Source organism: Bactrocera dorsalis, chromosome 3 (assembly GCF_023373825.1).
Source record: "Bactrocera dorsalis isolate Fly_Bdor chromosome 3, ASM2337382v1, whole genome shotgun sequence".
Classification (NCBI taxonomy): domain Eukaryota; kingdom Metazoa; phylum Arthropoda; class Insecta; order Diptera; family Tephritidae; genus Bactrocera; species Bactrocera dorsalis.
In genome coordinates this window covers 8,096,304-8,121,685 of record NC_064305.1, presented here as the reverse complement: position 1 = coordinate 8,121,685, position 25,382 = coordinate 8,096,304, and the positions used below count along the sequence as shown (strand labels likewise).

The window sequence follows — 25,382 nt, the reverse complement described above, 5'->3', positions numbered from 1 at the left end:
GGTGTGTATATTTAAGCTTACAACACAATCAACCGAACCACCCAGCCTCGTGTGCTGCTGTGCTGTTGCATGCCACATTGTTAGGGATTTCGAGTTGCAAATCGCATAGTAGCTCGAAGCTCCCATATGTTATATAAATTAGGCTTTCTTTATACATATATTTATGTATTAAACTTCTATTATATATACTACATACTTCTATGCGTACAATACAAACTGTTTTTTAGTCTATATGCTCTAATGTTTGCAAATTATACTCACACATAACTGTCCGCCCATAAATTTACTGTCTGTTCGAAAAGTATTGTAATTTATTGCTTTGATAACGCATTGAAAATTAAGCCACCCCGAGCAGTTTTAATCTACAGCAATTGACTTACACTTCGCTTGTGTGTAAATCAAATCATTATGCGCACACGAGGGTAGTTTGAGTCAATGAGATTTTGATAAATCGATTTTTATCACAATAAGTTTAGTCCAATGATTTTTCAGTTTACATTTATAACTTAAAATAGTCCAGAAATCTGTAAATATTTTGTTCGAATAGCTTAACACCGACTCATTTTTTTTAAATCGGTAGTATATTCTAACTGGTGATCAAAATTCCAAACAAATTCAAGAATCTTCCACCCAACCCCATATGAGATCTCTGCCAGAGTTTCAAATTTTTTAAAAAATCGATCGTCATAGTGTTTTTAGAAGACAGAACTACGCAACCTGGCTTGCTTTGGTATTCACTTACATCTCAGAAAAACCATGGATGCATTAGAAACTAAAGAACCTTCGATGAAACTCTCGCAGGTATTTAATAAGGCTAAGCGATTCAATAATAACGAATGTTGGAATATCAGACTGCATTTCGGAATACAAGCTTAGAATCTTCTTCTTTATTGGTGTAGGCATCGATTACGCGATTATAGCCGAGTTTACAATAGCGCGCCAGCCATTATTCGCTTTCGCTGTTGGGCACCAATTGGTGGTTCCAAGTGTAGTCAAGTTCTTCTCTACCCAGTCCTTTCCATGGAGTGGAGGTTTTCTTCTTCCTCTGCTTTCCTGGCAGATTCTGCGTCGTATATTCTCAGAGCTGATGTGTTTTCATCCATTCGGATGACATGAGCTTGCCAGCGTAGTCGCTGTCTCTTAAATCGCTGATATCGCGCAGCTTACCGTTCTAGCGACTGCGGTATTCGCCGTTGTCAATGCGCAAAGAATCATAAATTTTTTTCTCCGCAGAACTTTTTTCGTATTGCCGACTCATCAAATGCTGTCATCCTCCATATCTGAACGTGCAAGATTCAGTAAAAATATTATTACATACTTATTTCCCATGGTCGGACGCAAGACGTTGTTAACCTGTTATTATACCCAGTCAGGAAAAGGTCCTTGTTCACTCAATAAATGGTTACCAAAGTTATTTCAAACCTTTTAAGATCGCCGATCCGGTTGGTATATTTACCGCTCTACTGGAGATCTACTGTCTCACCTCATTGCTAGCATTTATAATGGACCCTAAACGGGCACACGCCAAATAGATGGCAGGAAGACAAATCATAACTTCATACCAAAAATGGGAAAGGAAAACTACTCATTGCCAAAATCTTTCAGACCGATCAGTCTACGAGTAACATCCTTCCTACTAAAAAGTATGGATCATTAAAAGTTTGTAATGGATCTCATCAAATCACATAACCGTTTGGAATGCAGCGTGATGAGACGCTGAAACGCTCTCTATGCGAATTTGCAGCCTTCAACTAGTTGAAAAGAGGCATATTCGAACACGCAGCCTTCAATCGGATGAAAAATGACATATTACTCGTCCACTAAACAATCAAATTGGTCGGATTTGTTGAAAATAACCTTAAGCATTTATTTGAACATGTCATAGGATCAAGATTACGCCCGATCACGTGTTTTCGTCTTTAAAAGCTGATGAAGAGGACTGCTTAAAGATATTGGAAGAAATACCACAATTTACAATTACAGGAAAATATCATGAAAAATCTCGACTTCACTTATTTAAGCCGCGAAGTAGTCTAGATTAGCTAGGAAGAAGTTTTCGAATATGCACTTACCAATTTTTCTTATTCTAGTTATAGCATGGAAGTTATATGTAGGTAGCTATAATGGTTAATAATTAGGCCTACCTGAAAAGAAAAGAAAAAATATGTTTGAATATATTTGTAACATGAAAATATGAGACAAATATGAAAATATCAGACAGAATATAAAAACTGAAGAGGCCCATGAAAGGACGACGTTACGCTTCTCTTGACGAGATAAAGACGGCATCGAAGGAGGAGCTGAAGAATATAAAAAAATGATTTTTTGAAGTGCTTCGAAGATTGGAAAAGCCGTTGGCACAAGTGTATAATATCTCTTGGAGATTACTTTGAAGGGGAAAAAATAGATATTCATGAATAAATAAATAATTTTTGAAAAAACACAAAATTCGCGATACTTTTTGAACACACCTCGTACTCGTATATACCATACAGTCAAAACGTTTACTGGTTAAAGGTTAGGTTAGTTAAAGGTAATTTTACTAGCCTTTAGCTAACCTTAGAGGTTAGGAACTTTAATAATTCTCTGTTCGTCCGACCACTTCTAGGCACACTTCACAAATAGATCAGATATCTATGATATGCTTGTTCAGATTTCCTGTCTTTATTTATTCTTTCGACCTTACTAGACTTTGCTGCCTAAGTTATATTTAAAATGTGAGAAAGAAGGACATTTGGTTTATGCTAATGAAAGCTCTTTATTAAGACAATTTTCTTATACCTGTAGCCTGTAACTTAAAATAGCATTAAAAGGAAGGCATCCTAGTGTCAAGATTTACTGTACTCTAAGCGCTCAGTCGGGGTCCTCAAAAGGGCTCTGCATGGATTGCATTAACAACATTAATAGGCTGAAGCTTCATCTATATTATTTTCAGCTAAAATTTCTTTTATTTAGCTTCCTCTGACTTTCTTTTGTTCCCTAACTTCCAGAAGTGTTTTGATAGTAAGAGTCACTATGCTCGAAAAAGAAAACTACAAAAAGTAAACTCTATTTGAGAGCATAGTTCAGCGTGCTTGTAGTCAGTTTAATTGTATGTAAGAGCACTAAATATCTTAAAAATAACGCTATTCTGCCTAAAAATAAAAATATTCGTGTGTAAAAAGTCGCTGAGGGTGAATTTCGGCAACAACTGGAAATCCTGTCTATTCATTATTAAATGTAGTCACATTCGACAAATGTGTAAATTGAAAGGAAGCAAAGGAGAACTGAACATCCTGTCAACGGAAAAGCAAAAATTAACTTTCTTCAGCAAAAGTGTGAGGAAAATTAAAGAAGTGTAGGGAGAAAGCGAAAAGGCAGCAAAATATCTCAAGGCATTTTGCAAAAAACGAAAAGCGAAAAAAAATATTTGTGCTGCTACATACATACATACATACATTTAGGCATTCCTTAAAGACATTCCTTATATATACATATATATGTATGTATACTCGTATGTATATACGCAGTTGATATCTGCACATACATATATGCTTGTTGCTCAGCATTGCTTGGCAATAAATTTCCATTTAAAACGGGAAATTATGAAAATTTGCTTGCCTTATCCTGATAAAAATGTTGAAATTGTGAAAATATGCTGCGTGGCATTATGGGAATGATGAGTGTTGGTGTTTTTCGAACGCAGTTGCCAATAAATTTTTATAAGAATATTATGTGTAAATATGCCTGTATTGAGCAAATTAGCCTTATAGCTTTTGTATGCGCTTTAAACAAATCGTTTAGCGCTAAAATTTTTTTATTAGTCAATATTTATATACCACGAGCTACAAAGTGCAAATTTTCAACATCTCGCTGATGTTACCTCAAACCGTTTTCATCCTAAATGTAGGCAACACACTGCTTTTGGTATAGTTTTGGGCGTTCATTTAAATTTGGATGGATATTTGTGTGTGACGTTCGCTTATGTTCGGATTCTTTTTCTTCTTTATTGGCGTAGGCAGCACTTATGCGGTTATAGCCGATGTTGGAACAGCGCGTCAGTCGTTCTTCCTTTTCGCTGTTTGGCGCCATGTGTAGCCAGGTTCGTCTGCACCAGGCCTTCACAACGAAGTAGAGGTCTTTCTCTTCCTCTGCTTCCACCGGCGGGTACAACGTCGAATACCCTCAGAGCTGGATAGTTTTCATCCATTCGGACGACATGACCTAACCAGCGTAGCAGCAGTCTCTTTTTTCCCTGAACTATGCCAATGTGGTCGGAAATCTCGTGGAGCTCATCATTCCATCGACTGCGATATTCACCGTAGCCAACGCGCAAAGAACCATGAATCTTTCGCAAAACCTTTCTCTCGAAAAATTGTAACGTCGACTTATCAGATGTTATCATTGTCCACGACTCTGCACCATATATGTACGTAGCAGGACGGAAATGATGAGTGACTTGTAGAATTTGTTCTTTGGTCCTCGAGAGAGTGGATTTAATTTCTCAATTGCCTACTCATTACGAAGTAGCACCTGTTGGCAAGAGTTATTTTGCGTTGGATAACGAGACTGACGTTGTTGTTGGTAATAATGCTGGTTCCAGGATAGACGAAATTATCTACGACTTCGAAGTTAAGACTGTCGACAATGACATGTTCACAGCCAGACCCAATTTTTCGCTTCCTTATCCAGTCTGGAGAAAGACAGACAAAGGGGCATAGAGGCGGCTCTTTTTCTAAAAGGAGGCTTTAAAATCGACAAAGTGGTGGTGTGTGTCAATCTTATGTTTAATTTAGACGATATTCACGCTCAGATTTATGCTTAAATTTCCAGCTTCGGCTTAATCCCACTCGTACGCCACTAGAAACCAATTTAGATCCCCTTCGATTACAGCAGTTTAGGTGTCGGGGTAATCCAACGCACTGCTAAGCCACTATTACCACTTTTTCACACACATTTTCCACCGTAGAAGCAGGAGTATATACAACAAAATCACTATTTTGACATTTTACATGGCAAGTGGCAAAGCGAAACATAAAAAATGTCCAAAACCGTCATGACAACGAAGGTAATAACACTGGCGACATGCAACAAGAAATAAGTGGCATGAAAAAATGTTCAAGCAAAAAACGAAAGCAATAAAAACTGCGACCAGACGAGGTAAATACGGGCACGAAGCGCATAGAAAATAATGAAAATAATTTGTAGTTGAGGTCAGCCAACTTTATGCAGACTTTGACGAGCGCAGGGCGCGTCCTGTTCACGCACGCACATCAGGCCCATCAGTCGTGGTGGACGGAGTAAATCACCAACTGCCACTCAACACCTGCGCCTCTGCACCTCTACACCTTATACGCTGAGCCTTATACTCTGCGCCTTGCGGACGGTCAGCCCAATTTCAATGTGTCAGCATAAAGTCGGAAGCGCCCACAGCGTTTCGAAGCGTTCAAGTGGCGCGTGAGTGGAGTAAAATAGAGCCGTTGGCTGATGAATGTCGTGGAGTGAGCGGAGTGATCGGAGTGGTGCGCTTATTTGCTTATAGCATTGCAGCAAGCCTTACAAGCCGATGTTGTATCGCATTATAAGCCGTGGGCTATGTTTTACAACAGAAGCACTGTGCGGAGCACTTAATATTGTTAGCTTGTGTGTGTGTGTGTGCGTGTAGCCTGTGTCTGGCAACCCGATTTCCATTTATTCACTCTGTATAGGCATGAGCCATTATGGCTGGCGCACTTGAACGCGCCATGCGGATGGGCAAAATTAAGGGAAATTAAAGCAAAAGGAAAAAAGGGTTCGTAACTAAATTTTACGAAATTCGGTTCAATTTTCGTTTTCGTGGTATGCTTAACGGGTGATATTAGTTGTTTCTTGCTTTTAGCCTTACGTTCGTTTGTTTGTGTTTTCTGCTTTCGTGCCTTTGTTTCTGTATTTATATTTATATTAATGTGTATGTTGTTGTTGTGACTTATGGCATCCGTGCTATTTCAATTTGGTGCCGTTAGCAACGAATTATGTGCAATATTCAAAGATTTATGGCCATGTTCGACCTGCTTAATCAAATTCAAAGCAACAACCAGTAGCACAACAACAACAAGCAGCATGAGTAATGCAATGCCTAAAAACACTGGAGGCTAGAAACTGAGTTATGTTGAACGAACTGTTGCAATAAAGCAGAGCACAAGGAAACGGTAAAGATAGATAGAGATAAAGAGAGGGAGAGAGAGAGAGAGAGAAAACGCGAGAAAACTTATTTTCTAGTGCCGTATTGGTTTGATTTTTATACACAGGCGTCACGTTTCTATAAAATATGAGATTTTTAGCTATTAATTATTCGGAGGATGGAGCCATGCATAGAAGTTCATTGAGAAAAGTTCTCTAGTTGCCATTCACTTGGGCGTGGCCAGAAATTATTATTTTACATATGGCTCAAGCAGCTCACGACTTCCGGAATTAAACCAAGTATTCTCTGGGGCAAAACATCCGTTTGAAGGCGATCTGTAGTGAGAAGGCGAGGTCAGGGTTATTTTTACAACTTTCGACGTCGTTTAACTCAGCAAAAGTGAAGCGATGACCTTAATTCAAGTGGAGTATGATGAAGCTTCATTAAGGACCAGTGTTTATCGATGGTAAGGTGCATTCAATCGAGGTCGTTGAATATTCCTAGATGAATTTCGGGAAATTTCCTGAAATTAAAAGCTAAATATTAAGCAAATATATTTGCTATAAAATTAATTTAAAATATATTTTTATCATATCGAGTGCCTCCATATGGATTTTGTACTTCCTTATTGGTTTGTATACTTCTTATTGTACCTTCATTGCAATTTTCTGCTGCTCTTTTTCTTGCTTTCCCCACGATTAGTTTTACTTTGATCACTGGAATGCAATTACTTTTTACAAAATATTTTTTTTATATATCAACAATATTACTTATATATTATAGTATACTAGAGGACCCGCTTACGTTTTACTGTGGCTGATACATAGATAGTACCACTAATACCATCTATATGATTTCTATTAGTTAGATTATAAGTATTAGTAAAGAAATAATCGCATTTTTCATGAAGCAACAAAAATGAATCAAAAAGCATTTCGTGCCTTAAGAAAGAATTGGTTTTTGGGGTAAAAATACTATTGAATTTGGGCTGTGCATCAGTGAAATCAATCGAGTCCAATCGATTATCAGCCTGGTGGACTGTATCTCAAATTTTTTATCAACACTTCAGTTATGCCGCTATTTTTTTATGCCAGACCTTTTGCAATTTTAAATTGCCTGTCAAGATACCCCCTCCAATAGTTAGCAGGTATGAAAAAAATGTTATAGCTACCCATAGATGTATTGAATCACCCAATTTATTACTTAAGAACGAACAACTCTGTCCACAATATAAAAACTTGATCCACAGATGTCGCCTTTTACTTTAGCATCGTTTTCTTTAATGCACGTTTACGCCAATTTAAGGTTTGAATATTGGATACTGTGATGGTAGCGCCATCTATCGGTCAAACATTCCAAAATTAACAATTGATTACAAATGAAAAAATAATTTAAAAAAACCTTTTCCAGTGGACCAAATTGTAAATCTAAACCATTCCCGAATCTCCTTGAACATGTACACAAAATTTCATCAAAATCGGTCCATCCGTTTAGGAGCAGTTCAAATGCAAACGCACGGTCAGAAGATTTATATATATAAAGATAAACGTACAATTAAATATAATCAACGGCATTACCTATATATACTACATGTATGTATATACATTAAGTTATATATAAACAACATGTTTACATGCCATAATCACACTTTAAATGCGTTCATATCCTATAATCGCAATCGCTATAAAAACAGCGCTCTTATGGCAGAGGCAGACATACCAAAGTACTAAAGTAGTGAAGGGTGTATAATTAGTACTGGGATGTATTTATTATACATATTTATTTATTATAATGTAAGAAAATTATGTGACGTGTTAAAAATTGCTTTCGAACAATACTTTAAAAATCTTAATTACAAAGCAGTTGAACTGAAAATAAATACATTTCAAGCGATAGGTGCTGTGCTGCTGGTTGATTTACATATATACGAGAATTTTAGCAAGTACATATTTACTATTCGACTTTTTTCTAGTACCATTTTTAGTCCATTATAATATCACAAATTAGCGCTTCTTTACCACCATCTACACACTTTACACTAAGGCCCTTGAATGAAAGAGCTTAGCGGCGTATTCTCGAATACGCTCTTACTCAGTATTTGAAGACGGCATATTTGTAAAGCTGAAAGGTGTTGTCAGATATGATCCAAGGCTTCATTGAGCACAAAAATATTTACAATGATGTCTTAAAGACCTTAGTTAACTGTCATTTACCTTGAAGAGAGTTCCGCTTTGCAATTTATTGCTTAAAATTAACATAAAGAGAAGGGTCTTACCAGTGCTGCTATGCACGGAATCTACAAGTATTCCCTTCAAAATGAGTAACATATTTTACCTTGACGAAGAAAACGAAGCTACTATCTCAATTTCAACTTCTCTTACACGGTGGTGCTACAATTTCTCCGTTCCCACAGCAAAATATTTGGGGTTCGAAATGGATGCCAAACTGAATTGAAAAATTAATACTGAGAAATTCAGAACAATATAATATCAGAAGATCAAATATAGTTCAGAGGTCAGCCTTGGCAGTGATTACCGGGGCATTTAAGTAATGTCCGAAGGATGCGCTAAATACGCTGCTGTACCAACTGCCCATAGAAAATTGTACAAGTATACGGAGAGTAGCAACACTGTCTACTAATAGAATTAAGGATATTGGTGGTTGGAAAAGGAAGAGTTAATGACATAAAGAAATTCTGTACCATCACGAAACTAATTTCAATAAATTAAACTATATCCTACCAAGGTTGGAGTTAAATAGTGACTTACAAGTAGGAATATCCTCCAGATGGGTATGGGAATATAAGACTACCTCAGTCTATACCAACGGACCCAAAATAGACGGGGCGGGGTTATAGTTCTAGTATATCGATACTTCTCTCTTTTTCCGGCTACCATATTCATACCATCTTCCAAGCGGAAGTACAAGGCATAGATATGACGTGTGGAGTTCTATTGAATAGCTGCGGGAGGATATAGAAAGCGGTCATTTACACGGGTGGCCAGGCGGCACTACTAGTCTTGTCGTCGCCAAAGATCAACTGCAGCTTTATTAACAAAGCGAAGAAAGCTTTAAGCAGACTGGCAGGTCAACTATGGTTCTATTGCATAGGTCCCGGAAAAGTGCGGGGTGGCTACAAACACAAAGCGTAATAAGTCTTTTACTGTGTGAGGAATCGAGTTATTTTTTTTTATTTCACTGCTTAGTCTTTTAAAAATAAATGCTTGGGATACCGAAAAGAGGGCTTGGATTGTGCAGCGGTGCCATGCTTTGCAGTCCGTCGTTTATGAAGTAATTTACGAGATCGATCTCCACCCAGAACGAGTCACTGTTTGGTGTACGAGTTTCAGCAAGGTGTATTGTCGGGCCATACTTCTTTGAAGAAAACGATGCAACAGTAATTGTCAATCGGCACCGTTATTTAAAAATGTTGAATGAGTTTTTTTTACCCAGACCAGTGTTTAAGAAGTATCCCTTTCTACCGCGTTTAGTTCTAACAAAATGGCGCAACTGCATCCATAGCGAAATTGGTTATTGCGGAGCTCCAATGAAAATTTGAAATCAAATAAATATCAAGAAACTCCACTTTCCGCTGACTGAATTGATGGAGTCCGTTAAATAGATAATTGAGGCAATCCGACTTCAATCCTTTAGGCGTGGACGGTCCATACCGTTCTTTAGTTCCTCTGTGAGTCCCTATCTCAGTGTAGTTTACCTCAAGAATACTAAGAACCCATTTTAAGAAAATAAATTATTCTTTTTGGATCGACTTATATGAGAATTCAACTACGTGACGGCACTCCATCTGGTAACGCTAAGTACCAAAATTGGTCTAAGCATGTCTAATTAGTCTACCAGACTAAACTAACCTAATCTATATACGAACTCAAATATCTTAACTGTTTAGAGTACAACAACCTGTCGGAAAACTTTTTGGGGATTCTACGGCTTAACTTGAACTTTGCTGTAAGGCTTTTAGACGTGATATAATTTTACGCACTTTAACAACCCTTAAACTACTCCAACTAGTCTTCTTGTAGTCATACGTTATTAAACAGACTTCAAACCACAACTTTATGCTTGACTAGTTAGCGGTAAATAAGTTTCAGCTACGAGGACCACACAAGTAAATTTTGGGCGTATTAACACTTACAACTTCCATGAAATGTATTTGTGCAAACATATTTCCTTTGAATAATTAAGCCAAACACAGGCAGTCACAGAGCTTTCCGCCTCAACTAGTTTGCCGGAGTTACCCAGAATCATACACAAAGACTACAAAATTATTTGTAAACAACTAATCCCTAACAAATTGCACGTTTTATTACATAATTTTGTATCTAGTAAAGTTTAACAGTTACCTTGGAGCAACTAAAGAATTTCCACATAAATTGCAGTTATACATACATATGTATGTGTGTGTGCAGAGAAGTTGTAGTAAATAACACCAATAGAATGAAATTGTAGTTTGGTGTTCAGTGTTAGAGGAGCTAAGTGAAATAGTTTGCTAACGAAAAGTGTAGGCGAAAGAGCATTTTTGAAGCTCGACAAAACTTTTGGTGGTTATTAAAATTAATGGTCTCTTCTAAATTAAAATGTCAAAGCAAAGCTGTATGCTCTGCAGAACTTCAAAACTACATATCTATTCACAAATGTATACATTGCCAGTTGGATAAGCTTGTTTTGAGGCCTGCGGCGGCAGTTGGCAGGTGGCAGGTCTGTTGTGGCACGTTCTCCGTTCTCGGCACACACACAGCACAGCTGCGTGGAAAGCGATTTTCTAAAATTAATGAAAGCGGTAGGGCCGCTGTAGTTGATGGCCACTTCAAAACAAACTTTCACCTTAGCAATGATAAGTGCCGAAGTTAGTTCGGTTAGTTTGCGTGCGTCAAAAATATGTAAGTAAAACAAACGAAAAGTTATTAAATAAATACCGCAACTGTTTAAAAATGACACAGCTGCAGGTAGTTAGTGGTTATAATGGGTGATTCAAGTGGAGATACGTTTTCAAGAGCCTTTTTTTGATATATTGTACACATTCCATCTCGAGACCCGATAATAATGGTTAATTTTGAACCGAATAGACCACGTCCAGCACGCAGTGAAGAAAATATAGCAGCCGTAGCTGGGAGTGTATATGAAGTCCTTGGAGAGTCGCTTCGGCGCCGTTCGCAGCAACTCAGACTGACGTATGGTACCACTTGGCGGAATTTACGTCCAGATCTTAAATTGAAAACGTACCAAATACAGCTTGTGCAAGAACTGAAGTCGCTCGACCTTTCCAAGCGACATCGCTTCGTTCTATGGGCTCTTGAAAAGTTCCAAGAAGACCCAACGTTTAATAGCCAACTTTTGTTCAGCGAAGAGAGCCAATTCTGGCTCAATGGGTATGTAAATAAGCAAAATTACCTCCTTTGGGACGACGAGCAACTTGAAGAGATTCAAGGGCTGACATTTCATTCAGAAAAAACAACGGTTTGGTGTGGTTTCTGGGCCGGTGGAATAATCGGTCCATATTTCTACAAAAATGTTACCAATGAGAACTTAATCGTCAATGGCGCCCATTATTAAGCCATGATAAACGACTATTTGATCCCTAAAATTGAAGGTCGCGATCGCGACGACATTTGGTTTCAACAAGACGGCGACACTTCCCACACATCGCATCAATCAATGGATTTATTGAGAGAACACTTCGTTGAGCAGACAATTTCACGTTTTGGAACGATCGATTGTTCAACAAGATCGTGTGATATCATACCGTTAGACTTTTTCCTGAGGGAATATGTAAACTCTAAAGTCTTTGCGGCAATCCCGTCTCTATTCGGACCTTGACGCAAATCATTACGCGTGTCATCCGCCAGTTAATAGTCGAAATGCTCAAACGAGTCATCGAAAATTGGTCTCTACGAATGGACCATCTGAAACGTAGCCGCGGCCAACATTTGAAAGAGATAATCTTCAAAAAATAGATGCCAAAGCATGTTCTTTCGAATGATAATAAACATTCTACATTAGATTTGAAGTTCCTGTGTTTTTTCTTTAAAAAAGCATGGAACCTCGAACTGTAACACCCTTTAGTAGGCGTGACTAGTGCATGATAGACAACGTTAATGTGCTGCGTACGAGCATGAGGTAATTGCTTGCGCTTAATGGCTGCCTTCGTTAATTACCACGAGTTATTTAGCCATATGTATGTATGTATTGTTGTAATAAGATCACATAAATTAATATACATATATATAAATGATATATATATATATGCCATTACATTTGCGGTCATTAAATCATTGACTACGCCATGTGGGCAATCAATATCCTTCATCCGAAACCGTTTGCTGTGCCGCAACTACACAATCCAATCGCTAGACGAGCTAACAATCTATCATTACTTGTTATTGTTGCAGGCTCTACCCTATACAGACATATGGTTATACTCGTATTCATTGTTATCGTTGACAGTTGAGCTTCATTAAAGTTGAATTTCTATTAAAACGCTTCGAAACCTCAAAGGACTAATTTGATGAAACACCGAGGCGGCGAACGTATGCGCGTGTGAGCTATGAATTATGCATTGAATGGATAAAGACACACAGACATACAAAGCCATTATAGTTAAAGAAATAGAATATGGCGTCGGGTTCTCATATTTCAAGTGCGGAGTGTGTTGACTGACAATTACTTGACGGTTGGGTCTGTATACAAAACCCACGCTTTAGGGTACCAAAATCCGTCTTTTTCTAACAAGGATCACTTTTGGTAAGAGTTTTTGACTTTTAAAATATTCAATAATAATAATTTTTCACTCATTCGGTGGCAAGAAAACTCTTCAATTCAATTCAGACTGAAAGCTGAGCAAAGCTTTAAGCAAAGTAATACATTTCTAGTAGAGGGGGGAAAAAAGGGACTCTAACAGTGATCATAAAAGCGAGAGCTTAAGCGGGAAACAGCTGATAATAAAGGATATTACCCAGAATCACTGTATCTCGTTCCACCTAGGTATAAATACTTACTTACGACGGCATGTCTACATTCATTTTTTAATTCAAAAAGCCCAGGTTTCTTAAGGGGTTCCATGGGTTTATCGGTTTCAAAAAATCGTATTTGTTTTATTGTGTTATTAAATTCTATAACGCTGAGTAATAAGTTCGGAGATACAGTCCTGAGAACTTGTGCGCTCGAGACTCTCTAGGCTAAGTGCGCCGTCTTTGAACCCGTTTTTCTCGAAACTGTGTTTTTGAAGTCGGTTGGCAAGATTTCTCGAGAACTACTTAACCGATCTTCATGAAATTTTACACAGTTCTTTGAGATACAACTCTTAAAGATTTGGTCGAAGGATTCCTCAGTTTCGATTAAAACTATTTGTAGAAAAAAATGTCGATAAATTTTCACTGAAATTTTAATTTTTTGTAACTGACCTTTTATGTCAAAAACTGACTATGACTTAGTGTTTCCAGTGCAGTTATGGTCGAGTAATTTTCCCTCTGTTCCGTTTATAGATTATACCAATAATCTTAGTCCAGTATTTTTCATAACATTTCTTCAATCTATTTCCGAAGAAAAAAAAAGAAAGCAACTAATTTTGAAAACCATCTCTAACGTAGTCTAAATTCCATAGCCAGCAGGTACTTTACGTTTCAATTTTGGTCTAAGTGCGCAAGTAAAATTACAAAATGTTTCAGTATTGCCTAGAATTGTCACTGTTCCTTGTAGTTTCTCTAAACAGCAGCGACAGACAAATCAAATTTGTTTACTTTACTAAAAGGGAAGACGATTTTTTTAGTTCTCGAAAAACTTTATAGAAGCACTTTTTGGGTTGACCTTCAACTCCTTCAGCGAATTTTCTTTAATCTCTTCGATCGATAGAAAACGGGTTCCATTCCGACAATTTCGGACTTGTTTGCATGTCAAACTTATACGATAAATCCATGTCTTATCGGCAGTTAAAATGCTCTCCATGAATGTGGGCTTGGAATTCGCACGATCAAGCACATTCAAAGAAACCTGTTTACAGTATACTTTATGAAAAAAATGCAGCTTTATCGGCACGAGTCGAACAGGAATGGGTTTCATACCGATAATATTGAATTGCAATTTCCGGGTCCTTTTTCTCATAGTGTATAACGAAAATGCTAATTTTGATCTGCCATTTTCGATAGGACACCAAGCTAAAATTTTAAACAAGTTTTCCAAATAAATTTTTGAAATAATTTTTCCAAAATAACTTTTCCAAAAAATTTTCGAAAATAATTTTTCCAAAAAAATTTTGGAAATAATTTTTCCAAAACATGTTTGAAAATAATTTTTCAAAAAAAATTTCGAAAATAATTTTTCCAAAAAATTTTTGAAAATAATTTTTCCAAAATATATTTGAAAATAATTTTTCCAAAAAAATTTTTAGATAATTTTTTTAAAAATGTTTACAAACAAGTCTTACTATATAACGGTAAACGATTAAGTTTGAAGCTGGCTGCAAAAAAATCAATAAAATCAAATTGTCTTCCAAGAAATTCCTTAGTGAAAGACTACAATAATCTTCATATGAAATAAATTTATTTCTAGTGAAACTAAATTAAGGTTAAACTGGCTAAAATGCGGTTGGGTTAAGGTAACTGAAAGTCAGCTTAGCTTTTAAAAATAAAATATTCCTTCGCAACCAAACTTATAAGTGGCTAACAAATACCCAACATTAGTTGGACATTTTGTTTAACAACCACTAGCTGGTTCATTAGTGTGAGTACACAAATAACTAACCAATTTACGCACATGGCAACAATTCTCATACAAGCACATACACATACTTATTTCCGTATGAACGCAATTTCCTTTAACCATGGAACACAAGAGCAAAATAGAAAACTGTCATTTGGCTGGTAGAAAAGGAGGAGGAGGAGGAGGTGGCAACGCACAAGCGTATTAAGGTCAATACATTATGTACACCGATGGATTTGTTGAAGCCAACATGATTGTGTTGACTCCTTGGTGACAAAGGTAAATAGCAACAACACAAACAAAACAATGCAGCAAAAATACTCAATAAGGCAAGAGAACATTTGATATAAAGTTGATGGAAATCATTGAGTTCATCTGCAGACAAAGCTGCTGATTGTGAAAAATGTGCTGCCACATTCTTCCTTTGAAAATTGGGTACTCGTAGTATTATCAAATATAGTTCATTTTGTTTGTTTTCCATGTGTCATGGAAGGAGTGTGCTTACACTTTTAAGCTGAATTCTGCTTTTAACTAGAGTTACTCGTTAGGGAATGCAGGCCCATTAAACGTGGTCGACAGAGTGAATAATATATTTTACGCATTTAGCTTAGTATTTACATGTGTATGAGCATAGGAGCTTCTGGAAATATCTTAACAAGCTAAAACACCACATATTCAATTTCCAAACCTCGACAACTGGAGTGTTTTCGTCCATTGGGAGCCGCTGTTTCTTAAATCATTTATGTCAATGTCGTTTATCTCATACAGCTCATCGTTCTATTGACTGCGTTATTCGCCGCTACCAATACGCAAAGGACCACAAAACTTCCATAGAACCTTTCACTCGGCAACTTTTGTCATCGTACATGCCTCTCTACCATAAAGCAGGACAGAAATGATGACTGACTCATAGAGCTTGGTCTTTTTTCGTCGAGAGAGAACTTTACTTTTCAATTTCCCACTCAGTCCGAAGTAGCAAGGTTATTGGGTAGGGTTATTGTGAGGTGGATTTCAAGGCTGATGTTGTTAATACTGGTTCCAAGACAGACGAAATTATGTATGACTTCGAAGTTGAAGGCTGACTATTAACAGTGACGTGGGAGCCTAGTCGCGAGTGCGACGACAGTTTGCTGGATTACAGGAAATCTCTTCCTGTCTTCGCTCAATACCAGACCCATTTGCTTCGCTTGCTTATCCTGTCTGGAGAAAGCAGAACTAACGGCACGGTTGTTGAGGCCAATGATATCCATGAGTATATTGAAGAAGTCTTACGATAGGGAGCCGTTTAATCTGAAACTTCGTTTAGTATCGAACGGCTCGGTGAGGTCCTTCCTGAACCTGACGGAGCTTTTTATATTACTTAACGTCAGTTTACACAGCCGTATTAGTTTTGCGGTGTTCAGTAACTAGATCTCCTCTGGAGGTTTTTGAGCGTTATCCCTGTCGGCTAGCCTGTCACGCATTTCGGTCTCTCTTATTTTTTTGTCTGCAAATACGTCTCGGTTCTCTCTTCAACTATCGATATCTATCCCATTCCGCACAGTTTGTTTCTATTTCTTTCAATAATAACTCCATCCTTGATGCTCAGTTTCGAATTTCCTTAAGTGATATGGGAGCAAGACTTTTAAAATCTCTGATATTTTCTGCTCTTCCTGGCATTTTTTTCCTCACAATTGTTCGTCTGTGGTTCTAATTCAACTGTTCTGGTGTCAACTTTTATTTCGGCATGAAGCACGAGCTGTTAATATGACTTCTCCAGCTAGCTCCTGAAACTCTTATGTGATTTGATAAACAAAAGCTACAATGAAAGCTTTTAGTTCATAAAATGATCAGTTGGAGAGAGCATGGAGAGTTTTATCACATTTGTAGGTAAAATTGGCGTCGATATTTCTTTAATAAATTTGAACCTTTCTGTCACCATTTAAGCTTTTTCTGTTCATTAATTCAATATACTCTTATTACAAATAACACACAATAGAATTCCTTCTGTGATCCCCACCTTCATTTTATTTCACATTATTATTTCTTTCTTTTATCTTGCTTTAATTTTGGGTTGCTTTATTTGCCCGCACTGTTTCATGCTCGTGGTTTCTATTTATTTATACTTTTGTGGTTTTCCATTGACTTTTTTGTTTGCATTTACTCTTGCCACATGTGTCACCAAGTACATATATAGCATTCCAAACAGTAACTCATTGCTATGTATTCCCGCATTATCCTGATTTCTCAGCTTTACCAATTGCCACTCGTACTAACTATTTACCATGTGCTTAGTTCTAGTCTCACATTTAATCCCAGAAAGTTAACTTTGCTCGGTATTTGTGCGCAAACTGTGTGCTTACTCTCCAACTCCCACTTGGCTATGGATATTCATAAGACTTAAGTACCGTTAACTAAGAGTTCACCACATTTTTCACTTAATACCTGATTATTCGAGTATACATATAGAGCACTAGTTGGTAGTGACTCTTAAATAATATTTTAATACTCGTATTCGTATTGAGAGCAGCGGCAAATGTAGCAAAGTGCACGTCTGTCATATAGCTCGTTGCTGGTTCGAAACTCGACAGCTGTGGGGGTACCACAAAATAGCCTTGTATGTTTCTGACATGAGAAAGTACAGCTAATTAACATTTCAGTATCCTCAAGCATCCTTAGATCGACAGAATTCTTTCCTTGCAGTCCTCTCTCATAGTCTGGTCAGCATCACGGTTTGCTCTTCATATATAGTTAGTCTTCATCGCATACTTATATAGGTAGTAATTTGAGTACATAATGGGCAGGCAAACGTGATTGTGAAATCCCAACGGGAAGCTCTTCAATCATATTGGCTATTGGTTTGATATCCCTGCAGGGTCGAGTCACTCGCACTCTTCATAGAAGTATATGAGTATATGCAAATTTATTCATGAGAGTTTAGTTTCATATAGACGCACTAACGTATATACCTTCATACTTATATACCTATGTGCATAGTTACTGTTATTCCTATACATGTAAATATGTTTTTCTTTGGTTTTCACTGAAAATTGTAATTGCCTCCTGTCTTCGGTTGTCAAGTAATCAAATAAATTGTTTTGTTCGATTTTCTTCCTTAATTCTACAAGCTTAGTGTGTTTGGTCAATCGTAACAATTAGTTGTTGCAGGTATTTACTGGAGGTACACAAATTCAAATGTATAAATTCACTTAAAATGTTCCCTTCGAATGTTTTCGAGCAATTAAGAAAAGCAAGGAACAACTAAAAACAAGAAATCGAAACTATATGTTAATACCAAATACAAAATATTAGTATTTACAGGAACTTGATTTTTATAGGTTGGTTTTTTATGTTTTGATGCTTCGATTGTAGTGGTTCCAACAATGCTAAGGTGTTCTCCCACCGAATTTAATTACCCGATTTTCTGACCTCCTTTGCAAAAGCGACATTGATCCGTGGACAGTACCCTAAACAGTGCAGATGATACCGCAGCCTGCAGTGGCCTGTATACAATCCTACAAGCTGCCTTCATTAGTTTCTTGACCCGCTTTTTATTAAACTCTCCCTGAAACATTCATGCCTGTCGAAGCCCAGGTCCTTGTTGCCAGTGACATTTTCTACTCTCGTAACGTATGGGAACTCACAGCGAAGAAGGGTTCGGGTTTTTGTTGTAAAGGTTAACTATTTCCTATTGGGATGGTAAGGATTAGATAAGTTGTCATTCAACGGTAGGCCAGGAAACGTCCTGTTTCGACGGAATCGGACCATAGGGAGAGGGATGTCAGATGAACATATGTATATGGTTAGCAGAGCATGCAAAGATGTAGTTGGTGGTGTCATGCGGAGGACTCGTTGCACGCTGGGCACATATTTCGATGGAAGACATCCTGTTGTAGTCCAGAATGCAGTGTTCTGACTTCTCGGTAGCTTCCTCGTTTGCATTTCACTGCATCCAGCCGACCATATTGGTCTAGCATTGTTAAGAGCCGACATGTCGATAGCCTTGTATATTGATTCCCGGTTCTATCGGACTGGTTGCTGCACCTTCTTTCGCCAGGAGATCTGCTCACTCATTTTAATTGATTCCTCTGTGCTCAGGGATTCAAACTAGTATAATATTCTTTATAGTGGCATTTCTATTAAGCATTTTTATGTACTCCAGTACCATAATTGATTTAATTTCAATAGACTAGGTTGACTGAGGTGGGCCTTAACTACCACTGAGATTGACTATTCGTTCCCCATGATAGTTCTAATCTGGAATGATCTCAGCGCACCTGCTACAAAGGTTGGAAACCTGCCTATGGGGGCTGACAGTTTGGTACGTGGTCCCACTATACTAGCCCAAATCCTATCTGCCGGTTTCGAACCGTGCTACTGCGGAGGTACTCCTCAAGAGTGAAGTTCTCCCTTTCACGTTTGCTGCCCAGCTTGGGTTTGAAGGAAGAAGTGCTGACGGTAGACTCCGTTTCCGAACGGCCCGTTTTTGTACGCTTATTATCCTGTTCTTGTCATGACCTGATGCCAGCAGCGTTAAAATTGATCTTTTTGCGGAGTAAGATCAAGAATCACCTCAAGTGCAGCGGCACAATGGTGGCATCCACGTGCTTTTTCTACCTCAATTTTTCAATATAGTACCAAGCCATTAGACTCCTAGAATAAGGGTTCCTAAAAAAACACAAGTCTGCATACTCGGAAACCCTCACTCAGTTTGACTTCATACTGGATCACTTGGATCATGGCATCGCTGAACCGAGCTCTGACGACTCCTTCTCAACCCATATACCGGCGAGGGGGTTGGGGGTGGGAAGAAGCCGTTGGAGGAGGGGCAGTGAGCTTCTTCACCGATGGGTCAAAGCTTGGGGGGGAGGTAGGTGGTGAGGTCAACTGTCAGAAGCTCTCGATCAACACCAGTTTCAGACTTCCTGACTATTGCAGTGTCTTCTTGGTCGATGTTGCAGCCATTAAGGTAGCAGTAGATTTACAGCTCGGGAGTGCAGCATCCTTTAGAGGAATGACCATCCACTTAGATAGCAGAGCGTTGATACCAGCCTTGAACTCATTAAAAGTGCGTTCGGAGCTAGTCAAAGAGTGCCTCACCTCGCTCTTAATAGCAACGAGAGTCTTTGTGATAACACTTGTATGGAACTCAGGCCACAGCGGAATCGTATATGTATATACGTATATACCTTCAAAACCGTAAAACTGATGAGCTAGCTCGGTACTCCCGTATCCGCTTGTGTACTTCTTCTACTGAATAGCTGGACCACCATTCGCACATGCGCTGTCACAAAAGCCTTGTGACCCAAGATCGATCGCAAGAGACCTAGTGATCTCTTTGCCCTTAATAAGACTAGCTCTTTGCCCTATTGGGGTCCACGCAGTAAGGCTGGGAAACATACCAGACGCTATCTGCAAAAGCTGTAGAGAGGAAGATGAGGTGAAAACAACTCAAGAGTTCCTTCTTGACTGTCCTGCGTTTGGGAATTTAAGACTTAAGCAATTGGTTCTGAGTGCTGCAAGAGATCTCCTTCTTTTGTGGGTTTATATTACGGTTAAATTTGATATGGTGAGTCCTCTTTGAACGATGTCTCTCAAGGTACTCTCAAACTTTCAATAAAATGCAATTAAATTTTTTTAAAAGGTTTTAAGCTAAAAAATTCTGCATTTTGCATAAAAAGTGATTTTAGTTGTATATTTCCTTATCAACACTCACCTGTTGTTCCATCTTCTGATTGCGACTGCTGACTGCAGACATTTTTTGTATTTGTTGTTGCCTGTTGATTTATTTAACTTTCTCTTTTGATTAATAATTGTTTGTATTACAATGAATTTAATTAATATTTTTTTGTTTTTTTTTTATATTTTTTATATTTTTAATTCTTTTTTCTTTTGTATTTCTAATTAATTTTTTTATATATATATTTTTTTTTTAATATTTATACAGTATTTTCCCTTTGTATTTCAAAATCAAAATTTCGTTTCTGCACTGCTAAAAAACAAAAACAACAATTCCATTATATTTTCACTATTTCCTCTTTCACTGCTTCACAGTTTTATACGTCAAAGCACCGCTATCACCGGCGAAGTAGCAAAACAAACCAAAAGCGACTTGCAAACATTGGCAGATGTGATAAAGAATAGTGCTGAAAAACACAACAACAACACTAATAGACACCGCACAACAACAATAGGCGCACACAATCACTGACAACAACAATAAATACTAATGGCTGTAGACATAATCACTTGGGCACATGTTGTCACACACACACATACATATTTTATATATATTTTTCATATTTAACTCTCTTTTGTTGTTGCACATTTGTTGTTACTGTTGTTATAGTTACCAAATGGAAATTCGATTTATTAAGTGAATGGTGACGACAAAAAGTACGCGACGAGTCTCTGTGGCGCTTACTTTGCGCTCGTACTGTATGCCTGTGAGCGCCTTTTGGCTTCTTCCGCACGCCACACAAGCGCACACACATACATATGCGCCAGTGTATGTCCTCTCAGCGCTTGTTGTTGTTTGCTGGCGTGTCAAAGCGCCTTAACAGTTGTCGAAATGCTCAGAATGCATGAGCATGGACACACGCTTGGCGCAAGAACTGGCTGGTAAGGCACGACGCACAGTGTGAGATTTAGTCAATCTAGCATCTCGAAATTCAAAAAAAAAATGTTTTCGTAAACTCGCTCATATTTTTTTTTACGTGAGAAGAGTCCTCAATTGTTACGCAAACAAACACAAAAGAGAATAAAAAAATGTTATTGCTGTGATAACAGCTATCAAACACGTGCAATTGCATAGCATGCTACAATTGATTTGCAAGCTTGCATTGATTACAAAAGTTTGAGTGATCAGGTCGAAGTTGTGAGTGGTTGTTTTTTTGGCCTAAAATATTTTTTGTATTGAAGGTTATTACTTAAACTTAAAGTTTTTGTTTTATACAAAATTATTTTTGCACTCAAGTATTTTGAAAAAATTGTTTTATAACCACCTGAAAGGTAAGACTAATTTTAAAGTTTTTCAAATATTTGATAGACTAGAACTTCCAAGTCCCACGGAGTTCCGCGATGGGAATGCCAGCAGAACCTTTGTTAATGTACCCAAAACAAATTTAAAAAATAAAATCCCTGCCATTTTTTGCCTTTTTTAGTATGAGTGAAATATCGCGAGAGGAGCTATTTTGGATTTGGTTGAGCAAGGTGAAAAGCAAAAAAACAGAAGCGGTCGAAAAGCGCGTTATATCAATTTTGGACCAGATGTTGACGATACCAAAGTTAAAGATCGTATAAAAAAGCTTTGCTTCTAATTTCAATCGCGATGGAGCAAATCTCACCGTCATAAAGCAAGATTTATGCATGACAATGCTATTTGGCTAAGTTCAAAAATTTCTGCTGTTGATTTTGCTCTTTGATCACGCACCATCAGCTTCAAAACAAATACCTCAACGCGGAATATGAATGAGATGAATGCCTTATCACAGCGCGAAATCGATGAAAATATGCTTGCTGGTGGTCTTTTACCTCTACATGTCTACATAAGGTTTATGGAGTGCTTGTTGCACATTCTTACCGATTGGCAAATAGAGAAATGGTACGTATCAGGCGATGAAAATAAGGAGAGCGTTGCAAGAAGGAAGAAAAAAATACAAGACAGGTTTAGGAACGAAAATGGGTCTTCTTGTGGATATGCCGAAACAGAAAAAACAGGAAACACAAATGTTGGCAATACGGCCAGAAGATTTTTCAAAGAAGCAGAAAAAACATCGGATATTACAGGTATAAATCAAGCGGTATCGAGTATACTTATTTGCATAAACAGCGGCTATTTTATTAATATAGATGCGTTTCCAAAATTTTACGTCAGAAACAAGAGAGCTTTATTTGAGTTTATATCCTTGGTACTATATATGCCAGTAACTCTCCACAAAATATTGTTTCATGGAGGAGCTATCATTTCTTCATGCATTCTTCCCATAGGAAACTTTTCTGAAGAAGCGCAAAAAGCACGCAATAAAGAGTCGAGATAGTATCGCGAATGTTCACAAGAAAAACGTCCCGAGTTGACACCCACATAGATTTATTGCAAAGGTTGCTTATCACGTCAGACCCTTTGATTGCAAGTTTACGTTTGCACCCAAAAACCAAGCGTTCTACTTTACCTTCTGAGGTCATTGCACTTCTGTCTGACACCCAACTAAATGGTGAATTTGATTATGATTATGATTAAGCATAAAAAAACTTTGCTTGCAGCTCTCTGGAATTTTTATTTTTGTACAAATTCCTTATTTTTTTATTTCACTTTTCGCTTTTACTTTGTATAATTTGTATATAATTCTTTATTTTGGTTTTTGATTAATATCTTATTTTGAATATTCTCCATTCTTTTAAGAACTTTCGTTGAATGTTTTAGTTTTTTTATTTTTCTCATTTGCAAAGAATCATTGAAAACTAAAGTTCGAAACTTGAAGAATATTATAGAAATGGTTGTATGTGGGTGCTTATATCAATATATCTACAAGTTTTAGTTAGAAGAGAGAAAAAAAGAAGAAATTTTTGAATATAAATGTGTAAAAAAAATTGTCCCCAACTAGTGTTTTTGAGGATAGTTCGGAACTAGTCCCCTTTGACACTAGTTGGAACTAGTTGTCTAACACCATATTGAAGCTTATAATCTCCTTAACGATCGTGCCAAATTTCAAGTTCATATCTCTACAACTTCATATAAAAATTAATTTTGAGATGCTAGATTGACTAAATCTCACACTGTGCGACGGCGACGTTTCAGCGCGACAGGGAAAGTAAAGCGGAGAGCACACTGGGTTATACTGAACTACATATGTATGTATGGATGTATGTATATACATATAAAAAGTGCGGTGAATGAATCAAACGCTGTTGTTCGCCAATCGTTGATTTTATGTGACGGCGTAAGGGCAGGAGGAGAGTGCCAGCAGCAGATGTGCCGTGGTCTAATGAATGCAGACACTATGCAAGCAGAAATAGCTACATACATACATACATATACATAAATATAGTACCTTCAAAAAAGTTGGCATGGGTATATTTCGATAAACAGGAAAATAAAATCCAATTGCTAACGATTCAATAAACATATTCTCAAATGTATATATGTATGTAATGTGAAAAAAGAGTCGCGCCGTCTGCAGTGATTGGCTTTCGATGAATATTTCTCCAAAAAAATTTAATTGTATATTTTGTGTTAAAATTCTGCAAAAAAATAACAAAAAAAATTTCCTTTTGCTCATTGTTGGCCCCGATTTGTAGTACAACGAACAAAATATATTTTTGAAATTGAGGTTAGGTCGAAAAATACATGTATTAAAACACGAAAAAAATGTCCTTCGCCTACAACGAAGCTATAATATTCTTGTCTGATCTATTTTTTATAGTATGAAAGGCTATAAAAAAATCTGTTTTTCCATTTTGATATTTTATGTATGAAAATATGTATTAGGCCTCCGACTCACACAAAATCTTAATCAGCTTTTACGCTTTGTGCCCATGAAAATACGGGTGATATTGTTAAAAAAATAGCACTTCTTCTATGATATTTAAATATCTCCGGTTTTCGGTTGATTAAACAAACTAAGAAAGCACTCGTTATAAGAGAAAGTACTCGCAGCAGAGCTCTTGATCACATCGAAGATTTTCATCACAGAAATATAATCTGGAAGGAACCGTACGAGGTGCTATTTTGTTTCCAATTGCTTAAGTAAAAAAAAAAAGATATTTTTTTCCGTTCTCACGACAGTCGGGTCTAAGTGACCGCAATTGATACGGATTTTTATCCGGCCAAGGACTGTCAACTCGGTATCATGCCTCGAAATTACTTCTGGAATGTTTTCTGCCGCTACAACAACAACAACGTTCAGTTTTTTAAGAAGTTGCTTTTAATTTTGTTTCAAATATTTAATTTTAGCTAGTTTAGTCTACAATTCAATTTTTTTACTACATCATTAATTAATTTTTTTTTTATTTTTTAATAAATATTAGAATTGTAAGGTTTTTGCCAAATAAATTTTTTAACGTTCTCAGTCTTTTTTTTTAATTTTTTCTGTTAATACAATATTTTTTTTAATTTACATTTTTTTAATAATTTATATTGCACAATTTTTTATATTTTTAGGGTATTTGCTAACAATATTTTTTTAACGCTCACAGTTTTTTTAAATACTTTAATCATTTTTTTCGATAACCTTTTATTTTTAATGAAGGTTTTTGCAAAATATTAATATTTTTTTTAAATATTTACATTTTATTATTATTATTTTTTTCACGCAATGTTTTAAATTTTTTTTTTTGATTATTTAAATTCGGTTTTTATATTATAATTTTAGAGTTTTTAATTTTTTTTTAGAAATTTCAAACTTGTTTATAAACTTTCTTCTAGTTTGTATAAACATTTTTTTTTACATATTCCTCTGGTAAATATTTTTTGAAGCATTCTTACTTTTATAAACTTTTTAATTTTTTTCTGATTATATACATTTTTATTTTTGTTTAGAGTACATACATATAT

General features: G+C 36.8%; 1 protein-coding gene across 2 annotated transcripts in view; it reads right to left on the bottom strand.

Annotated features, from left to right (window-relative positions):
- LOC105226913 (protein king tubby) overlaps nucleotides 1-25,382 on the bottom strand; it is a 110,089-nt gene that overhangs the window by 82,058 nt on the left and 2,649 nt on the right. The window contains exon 1 of one of the 2 annotated variants that reach the window (XM_011206037.4): nucleotides 20,547-20,714. The exons of the other annotated variant lie outside the window; for it this stretch is intronic. Within the exon in view, the coding sequence (XP_011204339.2) occupies nucleotides 20,547-20,588 (42 nt within the window). The 5' untranslated portion in view covers nucleotides 20,589-20,714. Of the gene's footprint in view, nucleotides 1-20,546; nucleotides 20,715-25,382 lie in introns of those variants that run through there. 2 annotated transcript variants of the gene reach the window in all.